This window comes from Triticum aestivum, chromosome 2D (assembly GCF_018294505.1).
Source record: "Triticum aestivum cultivar Chinese Spring chromosome 2D, IWGSC CS RefSeq v2.1, whole genome shotgun sequence".
NCBI lineage: Eukaryota > Viridiplantae > Streptophyta > Magnoliopsida > Poales > Poaceae > Triticum > Triticum aestivum.
In genome coordinates this window covers 623,217,781-623,228,551 of record NC_057799.1, presented here as the reverse complement: position 1 = coordinate 623,228,551, position 10,771 = coordinate 623,217,781, and the positions used below count along the sequence as shown (strand labels likewise).

Here is a 10,771-nt window from a genome sequence, read left to right as displayed (position 1 = left end):
TACTCCCGGTTTGTGGCACAAACTGGGACTAATGGTCATGGGCCAAGGGCGAGGCCCATTGGTCCCGGTTCATGCGTGGAACTGGGACCAAAAGGTCCAGACGAACCGGGACCAGTGGCCCACGTGGCCCAGCCGGACCCTTGGGCTCACGAACCGGGACTAATGCAGCCCACGGGTCCCGGTTCGTGCACAACCGGGACTAATGGGCTGGCCAGGCCCGAACGAAATCCCAGTTTGCTACTAGTGGATGCATGTAACAACATTGATTCATATTGTGAATCTTTATATATATTTCTATAAACTTAGTCAAAGTTAACAAAGTTTGACTTTGACCAAATTTTATATGCAAACTAAAAAGAAACGGAGGGAGTATGAAAGATGGAGGTTCATAGGAGCAGGCCTGGTGAAAGCCCAAGACCCGGGCCTATGATCGGCCGTACGATGACTTGCTATGTATGGCATGATTAGTTGGAAACCGAGCCGGTCACGTTGTGTGAGCCGGCAGGGACTCTGTAAGCCTCCGGGTCTCTACCTGTGTATATAAAGGTGAGACCCGGCGCATAAATACGGTTGGATTAGCCATCATGCAGCCGTCGTGCATGTATACATCGCCGCACAACAGTTTCGCAATGGGTGTGGCTAGGTCTCAGTCGACTGAGATTTAACCATGGCGCAATCAAGTGCCATAACATACAAGAGAGAAAAAGAAAAAACTAAAGAAAAAAATACATGAATCTCAATGTAAGATCTCGTGGATATAGCATCGACTGAGACTTCGTTAATTTTCAGTCGACTGAGACTTTGCAAGACCGTTTCGCAATCATAGTGCGATTTCGCTTGAGTCAGCTGAGCCGAATTTAAGTATACTCATGTGACGTGAATGACGATGGTTTTAGTACTGATTTACACTTTTTTTTCCATCAGGAGAACAAACAAAAGTACTTTTCAGTTGGGTCGCATTTTCTGAAATTCAGATACTATCAAAAAGTTCTTTCTCTTTATAGTAGTTTTTCTCGCACTCTACAAACTGATGAGCAGATGCACGTAGTACTACATCTTGCAAAAAATAAGCCAAACAGCAGCTATCGATGCAACCGGTAGTTACACGGTCGTATTATACTATACGTAGCTGTAACGCTCGCCGTCGATCGCTGGCTTCGCTGCGGCAGGTAGGCTGATCAGTAAAGCAACTACCAAGTACTGTCCACTGGCAGCGGCGGCGGCAGCAGCAGAGGAGGACAGGCGGGACAGCGACGGAATGTCCAAGGGGCAGGGGTGGGCACCGACGCCGATCAGCAGATGACGCACGAATTGGGGTCCTCCTCGGCGCTGCGGACGAAGTAGCGCGGCGGCGGCGGGTAGCCGTATTGCGCGTAGCCGTAGGGCGGGTACGCCTGCATGACCGGCTTCGCCTCCTGCTGCTTCTTGTCGCCGTCCTTCTTGTCCCCCTCTTTCTTGTCTCCGGCGGGCTTCTTGTCCCCGCCGCCATCCTTCTTGTCGTCCTTCTTCTCCTCCTTGGCCGGGCCGACGGAGACGATGTGCACGGCGGGGAAGAGCTTGCGCAGCTTGCCGACGACGGCGACGGGGTCGACGGTGCCCACGATGGTCATCTTCTGGTCCTTCATGTCCACGCCCAGCTGGTCGATGCCTGAGGCAGTCCAAATTCAAGATGGATAAGGATTCCGGCCTTCAATTCCGCCCATAATTACTTCCGTGCGACGAAGCAGAGCAAGATACTAGAGCAAGACGGAAGGAGGAAACAGGGATGAGCTCGTACCGTGGAGGCCGGAGACGGCCTTGAGCGCCTTGGCCTTGTGCCTGTCGTCGTGCACGTCCAGCTTCAGCACAACCTTCTGCAGCGATCAGACAAGAGCCAAAAACAAAAATCAGCAACCAGAGCAAGCAGCAATCAAGAACCGCAAAAGGGAACCAAATGAACCCCCAGCTCGATCGATCGACAGCAAGCACGCACGCACCTTCATGGCGGCGAGCGACCGGGGAGTGTGCTTCAACGGCGGCGAACTGCTCGGGGCGAGCCGGCGGGAGCTGAGCAACGGGACAAGGCGGGAGGGCGGAGCGAAATGGAACGGCCGGAGTGCGTCGTGTACTGTGTATCTCTCTCTTGGCTTTGGTGATGATTTTTGTGGTCACTGGCGACGGACAAATGGTATGTGTATCTGGGCGGCAAGGGGAGTGGCCAGGCCACTGGTTTTATAGGCGGCTGGCACCGGAGCGCGACCCGGCGTGGCGTGGCGAGAGCATGGCCCGGCGTTTGCGTTTACGTTGGGGCCAAGGAAGCCGCGACGAAGCCCCCCACTGGCGATGGACAAACACCGGTGGATTATGCCACATTATTTTTGCCACAATTGCCTAACTTGAGTTGCTCAAATTGTTAGTCATATTTTGGCTTGCCTAAAAGAATCTTGCCACACATTTTATGTCTATGACATGTGAGGTTCATTACTCATAAAAATATTCATGCCTTAGGTATGGTTAGAACCAAATAACCACCTAACTTGATTAAACTTGTCTAACCTAAGGTGTGGCAAAGTGTTGCTAGAAAACAAACAGCCCGTAGTTTCTTCTTGAGGGGTGCCGCAAGCCGTACTTTTCTTTTGGCAAGACGTACTACTACTACTAGTACGTAATCGTAAGGATCGATTCGACACCTTTTTTTTTGTTGTGGCTCAGTGCGTTCTCGAGGGGTCCTGCGTTGGTTGCTTGTGCTTGGACGAGTGGGCAGGTGGGTGGAGTAGTATACTACTGTGCAGTACAGAGCCGTGTGCGCGTGGAGGTGCGCGGAGCCGGGAAGGAGCACGACGGGGCCAGTGGGCTCGCGCGGTGGCCAGTGGCCGCCTGGCCGGGACGGACGACTTCGCCGGGTCGTCTCGTCGATCGTACGTACACGTGCAGGCCGGGCTGAGTGAGCATTGACCGACTGACTTTGGAGATCCATGGACCGATCTGGCATTGGAGTGTAGCGCAGTGCTGTCGCTGCCTTTTGCCAATTCTGGGATTCGATTTGATCCCAAGACACCCGGCCTCATGATGGCCATCGTTTTTGCTACGGCCAGCGAAGACAGTCAGACTAGTTCTGCGCACGCAGCCGGTCAGCCGTCGACCACGTACAGCCCGGAATTAGTACGAGCCCACAGCAGAGTTTTCTGGGGAATCGGATGTACGGTTAACGGTTTGGTCACCACGGACGCGGTTTCCTATTGAGGAACCAGACAGACTTTGTTCCGTGTAACGCGCCTTCCTCGTTCGAGCATGCACCGCTGCTTTTCAAACTCCGGTCGCCACAGAAGAAAATCGGTCCAAAAGCTCGCAACCCTTTTCCACGGTTGAAGAGATCAAGCTCGATCACCGCAGACTAGACCATTTCTGCCTTCCTCGATAAATGAAGTCCAAGTGCGTGGGTGCCTGATTAACGACGATCCATTCGTTCTGGACACACACATGCATCTATCGGAACCTTGAGAGGCAAGGATGTCCGTAAAAAAGGCGCACTACTCTCGCTATGGAAATGGAAGCGTGCTTATTAATTCCATGGTGCACTAAACGTCCAGCTCTCGCGTTGTTCCGTTGCTGATTAATGGATAAAATAGTCCTCACAAAAAGGTTAGAAGAAAATTCTTGGTGAACCGGTGACGTACGGGTCAACAGTCCATGCGTGCATGAACATGAACGGGGCCGGAGGAGTCCATCCACCCACACACCGCACCGATAGCTACATTTGGTGTTAACAATGTTGGGTAGAAATGTGATCATGGATGACGTGCTACTAATGCAGTGGCGTGCTACTCAATGCTACCAATGCATTAAGTCCTAATCGGATGTTAGGATTCGTGAACGAACTAGCATATATAATCAAGTAGCGTGGCTTTAAAAATTAAGCAGATATAACAGTGAGGAGTGCAGCCGTGGGTAAACCGCGTGCACGGTGGTGTAGTGCGTAATCAGTCAGCTCGAAAAAACTAAAAGCTATGAGATTTTATGGCCAGTAATAAAGGTGTAAATCTGCAGGGCGCTATCGCCGCCGCTACAGCAGCCATTGGCCGGACGACTTTGCCGAGTCGTGCCACGTACACGTCCGGCCGGGCCAGCTATCCAACATTGCCTACGTACAGCTAGAGTGAAGGGCTGTCGGTTCTCGCTGGCTTTTCCTAATAGTGTCCGGCATGCCTGATCATCATTGATACTACAGCGACAGAGGAGATAGTTAGCACGTAACCCAGCAGTGGCCAAAGCAAGACAGTGACTGTTGTTGAATACTCTACTTGGATGCTACGTCATCGTCATGGAACGCTTCTAGCTGGTTCCCCGTGGCGGTGGTGCAAGACAAGCTAAAACTACACTCTGCTTCAGTGTAGATAGCGATCCTACACCACGGCTCTCCGGATAGATCAATCGATCGACCGGTCGAGTGGCGCAGACCCGATTGATGTTGCGGCGATCCACCGTGCAAGTTGGTCGATCGTTTCCTATAAGATATACACATATACGTGTCTCGTTTTGGCCCGTGTTGCTGATGATATGAGTCAAGCGAATAATGCATGCATGCGATGGGCGCATCTTTAGAATCCGGACGGGCTCCAAACCACTCCTTTCATGACGTAAACGATAAGCGTGTATCCCCTAACATGGGTGCCTTTCCTGGGTCGGTCGGGTACATTGTCACGGAAGATTTGGCGACAGAACAGGAACAGTGCTCTAGGAGCATAATCCGGAGCCATTTCGCGGCATGGAAAGGCCGTCGTACGCATAGCAACCGGCTATCTGCATAGAGAAATCACACTGATAAATGGAGAGATGTCGGTTATCTGCATAGAGAAATCAGGGTGGGTGGGTGGGTGGGACCCACCTGTCATAATCGTACTTAAAATGGCCTAAGCGGGTGACTAGTGTTTTTTTTAAAAAATTAGCCGAATTAGTGGTTTTTGGCACAAAACCGTAGAAATGTGGTTTCTGCAACTCTAGCCTTCAATGTCGATGTTTTCTGCAATTCACTAACCTCCGTGCCCTCACCGTTGCCCACCTCCGCTCGGGCGGCTCTCTGGGATCCGCGGTGGCATGCGGCCATGCAGGAGGAGTTCTGCACCCGCAGCCTGTCAGCCGTCAACCACGTAGGGCCCGGAATTAGCAAGAGAGAGAAACGCCACATTACGTTTTTCCTTGCTCGGGCATTCAGTCCGGTGCGTGCCGCTGTAGAGTTTGTTAACTGTTTGGTCACATGTCATTCAGGGGATTAATCAGCGTCACCACGAACGCGGCCTCCTCTTGAGGAACCAGACTTTGTCCCGTGTAGCGCGCCTTCCTCGTTCGGGCAAACACCGCCGCCTTTTGAAACTCCGGTCGCCACGCCACAGAAGAAAATCAGTCCAAAAGCTCGCAACCCTTTTCCATGGTTGAAGTCCGAGTGCGTGCGTGCATGATCAGCCACGATCCATTCGTCCTCGACATACACATGCATCAATCGGAACCTTGACAGGCAAGTATCTCCGTCAAAAAGGCACGGCAGCACTAGGACGACGACGTCTCCCTCGCCATGAAAATGGAAGCGTGCTTATTAATCCCATCGTGCACTAAACCGTTCAGCTCTCGCGCTCTTCCGTTGCTAATAAATGGATAAAATAATCCACACAAAAAGGTTAGAGGAAAATTCTCGGTGAACCGGTGACGCACGCGCCAACTGTCCATGCGGTGCGTGAACGGAGCCGGATGAGTCCATCCACCCACTCACCGATGGACCAATCGCCGTGCAGAGATGCAGGTCCCGGTGCCTGCTAGGCAAGAACGAATTAAAATGTGTGCTCATGGATCATGGACGACGTGCTGCTAATGCAGTGGGGATGGAATGTTTTTTGTTATTGCGACCCTGCAGATAACAAATGCAGTAGGTCCTGATCAGATGTTAGGACTCGTGAACGAAGTATACATGATGTGGGAATTTTAAAATTAAAGCAGATTTAACAATGAGGAAAAGCTAAAAGCTCTGAGATTTTAGGCTGATCACTAACAAAGGTGGATATGAGATTTTTTTTCCCTTTCGGCTCGATCGGCCGTTGCGCGCTTGGTGGGGAAGGAGGAGAGCCGTGCGCGCGTGGAGGTCTGACGAGACTCAGGTCTCTAGACGGGGCGGATGACGCGCGACGCGATGGGGACGGCCGCAAATCTGCAAGGCACTATTGGCCGGATGACTTTGCTGAATCGTGTCTACTCGTCGTACGTACACGTCCGGTCAGCAAATTTGACAATTTTGACCTCTGGACAAAATTAATTCACAAAATGAACTGTCTGTAAAACTATTTCACACCCCTGACCCTTTTGTGTAGCGCCCGCCACGCCGGCGCCACACCCTACGGTGCAGCGCCTAACTCGGGGGCGTTGCACCTCTGTCCACCATGGCAGCCCTGGGCCCCGCATCCCGCAGTGCAGCGCCTCCGAACTAGGCGCCACACGTGTAATGTGCAGCGCCTAGCCCTCGGGTGTTGCACATTGACTTAGATGCAGCCGCCGCGCGCTAGGCCTCCCGCACCCACCCCATTATTCAGCAGTTACAAAAGCATCGTTGCGGCGGCTGGCTCCTCTCCCCCTCTCAATCCCATCTTCAAAAATCTTCAGATCTGACGATTTGGCCCGTGGACTTCTTCACCAATCCATCCTAGAAGGTATTTTTCTCCGATCCCCTTCTTTCTATCCATAGAATGCATGCTATTTCGCAGATTTGGGGAACCCTTGTTTGAATCTTGCATGTATTAGATTTGGTGAACTTTTGTTTGAATCTTGCATGTATTAGATTTGGGGAACCCTTGTTAGATTAGAATGTGGTTTGGATAGATAGGTTGACATGTTATTTATATAGTTTGGATACATAGGTTGACATGTTATTTATATGGAAAAGATATTTGTATTGAATCTTGCATGAAGTAGGCCTAGTTTAGTTTATTGAAATTATATTTGTATTGGCAAGAATACTTTGGATACATATGCTTTGAATTTTGCATCTAGTAGGCCTACTTTAGTTTTTTTGAATTGAAAAGATAATCGTGTTGACAAGAATGCTTTGTTGAAATTGTTAGGATGGTTTGGCTTCTCGATGATCATTGGGACAAACAACACCGGTCGTACGCTATGTCGGTGGAGCAGCTGGTAATACTGAAAGTGGCCGGTGTTATGAATTTCGTATTTTTTTCAAACACAAATGCCCCATATGTAATGTTATGATTTGTTTGTTTGTAGGAGCTTGCACCTCTGAAGCTTCGGTCTCACGGGGTCACCCTTGGATGGATGCGCTATGATGAGCGGTACACGCCGTATGTAAGGGAGGCAGGACTTCTCCCTTTCATTCAGTTGGTCCACCGGTCGACGCCACCCAACAATGCTGCAGCACTCACCGCGCTTATTGATCATTGGAGGCCGGAGACACACACTTTTCATCTTCGGACCGGGGAGATGACCGTGACGCTCCAGGATATTGCTATGATCACCGGTCTTTCTATCGATGGGAATCCTTTATGTATGAACACCGATTATGATGGGTGGCGCGCGCAGATGCATGCCTTATCGGTATGGTTCCTCCGGAGCCTCGGGAACCAGAAGCAGAAGACAAGAAGAAGGAAAGAGTCGCAGCCGGCGCTACTTTCACGTGGATATCATCGAACTTCAGTACTTGCCCTGAGGATGCTAATTAGGACACGGTGAAGACATATGCTCGTGTCTACATGTGGTACGTGATATCCAGGTCTATGTGTGCTGATGGCACAGGCAAGAATGCTCCATGGATGTGGCTGAAGGCGTTGACCGTCTTCGATAGCAAATGGAGTTGGGGTTCGGCGACACTGGCTTACTTGTATCGACAGGTATGAAGTTGTTTCCTTTTCACTTCATTGATACATTATCAATGCGCTCTTGCGGCAAATTTGACCATGTTCTCTTTTATGTGCAGTTGGACGAAGCCTGTTGTAGGCACACTGGAGGTGTTGGTGGTTGTCTGCTCGCACTTTCCATATGGAGCTGGGAGCGTTTGCCGGTTGGACGACCGAAGACCGTGAAGTACGAGGATGGGGACGACAAAGACGACCCACTACGGCTCCCCACTTGGGCTCACAAGTGGGATGTGTTAAATGAGACGACGGATGATCCCTCGATCATGTACAAGTTGTACAAGAGCGAGCTGGACGCGATCACGCCTGAGCAGGTGAACCGACATTGCATAAGTGATTATCATGCTTGTATCGTAACTCGATATCAATTTTGCATTCTATCCCATTTTGAAGGTGGAATGGGAGCCGTATGGAAAAAGAGAGAGTTTTGGTAACCCAATGGAGTTCAGGCTGAATCCGATGTGCACTACGGATAGGGAACTCTGGCATATGCGGTGCCCACTGATATGCAACTGGGCGGTTGAGCTTCACCTGCCACATCGGGTGTTCCGCCAGTTTGGTTTGTTCCAGCCACACCCGCCGGAGTGGAAGGACACGGACAAGTTGCTACACGCGTAAGATATAATTAACCTTGAGCACTTAGCAGCTTCTCGACGGTTTCGATGATGCTAATATTCGGTTTCTAACTTGCAGGTTGGATAGGAAAAAGCAGCGGAAGATCAAGGATTGGGCCAACCATCACAGGAAGTATGTCGTACAGTTCGCGCTTAGTGTGGAGCAAGCAAGGACTGGAAAACGAGCCCAGCTTCGTGAGCACTGCCCGATCGCATTCAACAACTATCTCACATGGTTTCTTGCAAGTACCCGCGTGGAGGTATGCAAGCCGGCGTATGCTGAGGAGATTCTGGAAGAACCCACCGTTTTTGATGAGGTAGCCCAGCACCAGTACAACACATTAGTCAGGAAAGGCAACTCAGTGATCCCTTCAGCTCCAATGATGAACTTTGTGGTTTGCCCTTTTTGCTTTTCCATTCGCACTATTCACATCTTCGCTTGCCTAACACTTTGATACCGTTTCTGTTCATAGCGTGCCCAGATCAAGAAAGCAGCTGATGAGACCGAGACTATTTTGGAAACAACCCCGGCTAGCAAAAGCGATGGGGAAGGTGCACTTCGAGCATTCATTAAGGTTCACATCTCCTTCAAACTAGCACTTAACATATGTTGCTACGTTCCATGTCTCATTCACTTGTACATGTTGCAGCGCCAGGGCCAAAAGTTAAGGTGGCTATCAAACCTTTTCGGTTGTCGTGACCCCGAGTATATATCACCAGAACGGTCTAAGTCGGCGACACCATCAGATCCCGCTTTGGGGCAGGGCCATGGTGAACCTTTGGAGGATGAGGATGTGGGTGTGATCACCCAAGAGGTATGGCATGACGATATATATCCATTTGTTGATGCATTGCTAACTATATCCTCACACACGGTCTTTCCATATCTTCTGTTGATGCATAGGTTGCTGATGATATGACCGTGGGGACGTACCAGGCTCGGTCTGCATACGAGTTGAAGCCTAGGAATGGAATCAACAAGTACACACCTGAAGACTTCACCCAAAGAGGCCAAAGAGGCAAAAGGACGGTCGGCACCTCGCGGATGGCGGCTTTGGATGACGATGTAGATGATGTGGAGGAACCGGAGCCGGAGCCGGAGCGGGTTCCTCTTCCTAGGAAGGTGAAGAAGATAAGCGTCAAAAGGGGGTGAGGAGCCAGCAAGCGCGGAAAGCACTAGTCATCGTCCTTTATTTATAATGTTGAACTTAGAGTGGTGGTAGCTCTTATTAATGTGGAATTTGTTATGTCATTGAACTTGGATTGGTGGTAGCTCTATGTTAAACTTGAACTTATTGTGATGGTCCTTTTTAAGAAATGATGTCTTTGTTGAACACTTTTTGAACCTTACCGTTTATTATACGAAATGTTGAACTGTGGCTGAAAATGACCCAGTCTGAATGAAAAAAAAACACTAAGGGTTTGTGCGGCGCCTAGCTCGGAGGCGCCACACTCTACAGTGCAGCGCCTAGCTGCTAGGCGCTGCACAAACACTTAGCGAAATTTTTGGCCCAAACTGGAGGCCTACCTTCTGTTGCTCTCAGGATAGCTACAGACTTGTGCAGCGCCTAGCTAGGAGGCGCCACACTCTACAGTGCAGCGCCTAGCTGCTAGGTGTTGCACTGTGCAGTGTGGCGCCCCCGGTCTAGGCGCTGCACAAACACTTGGCAAAATTTTTGGCCCAAACTGGAGGCCTACCTTCTGTTGCTCTCTGATAGCTACAGACTTGTGCAGCGCCTAGCTTGGAGGCGCCACACCCTACAGTGCAGCGCCTGGCAGCTAGGCGTTGCACTGTGCAGTGTGGCGCCCCCGAGCTAGGCGCTGCACAAACACTTCGCGAAATTTTTGGCCCAAACTGGAGGCCTACCTTCTATTGCTCTCTGGATAGCTACAGACTTGTGCAACGCCTAGCCTGGAGGCGCCACACTGTACAGTGCAACGCCTAGCGTCTAGGCGCTGCACTGTACAGTGTGGCGCCTCCGGGCTAGGCGCCACACATGTCTGTAACTTGCCATACCTTCTGTTGCTCTCTGGATAGCTACAGACCTGTGCAGCGCCTAGCTTGGAGGCGCCACACTGTACAGTGCAACGCCCTCGAGGTAGGCGTTGCACTTGGACTTCGTGAATTTTTTAGCATATGCAAACATAGTAAGATGATGTGAAGTAGGATTGATACGTAGCAAGCAAACAACTGTGAAGAGAACATATGCACGAAGTACTCCAGGATATTGCTATGATCCACGGACAAATTCTTCAAATTTTCAAGATTTG

General features: G+C 50.6%; 1 protein-coding gene and 1 long non-coding RNA gene across 2 annotated transcripts; one reads left to right on the top strand and one right to left on the bottom strand.

Annotated features, from left to right (window-relative positions):
* Positions 1–978: 978 nt before the first annotated feature.
* Positions 979–2,174, bottom strand: LOC123055069 (heavy metal-associated isoprenylated plant protein 39). The gene is made up of 3 exons (XM_044478977.1): positions 1,977–2,174; positions 1,778–1,853; positions 979–1,648 (listed from the first exon to the last, which is right to left on the bottom strand). Exons 1-3 carry the CDS (start codon positions 1,980–1,982, stop codon positions 1,293–1,295), a joined length of 438 nt encoding a protein of 145 aa, XP_044334912.1. The 5' UTR covers positions 1,983–2,174; the 3' UTR covers positions 979–1,292.
* Positions 2,175–8,836: 6,662 nt separating this feature from the next.
* LOC123055068 (uncharacterized) lies at positions 8,837–9,207 on the top strand. The gene is made up of 3 exons (XR_006426501.1): positions 8,837–8,895; positions 8,974–9,075; positions 9,151–9,207. It is a non-coding gene; the product is annotated as an uncharacterized lncRNA (long non-coding RNA).
* Positions 9,208–10,771: the final 1,564 nt, after the last annotated feature.

What these genes read in the sequence shown, in the direction of transcription:
- LOC123055069 (XM_044478977.1), bottom strand. An exon ending in GGCCGTCTCCGGCCTCCACG is followed by an intron (nt 1,649 to 1,777) that starts GTACGAGCTCAT and finishes GGACTGCCTCAG; the next exon opens with GCATCGACCAGCTGGGCGTG.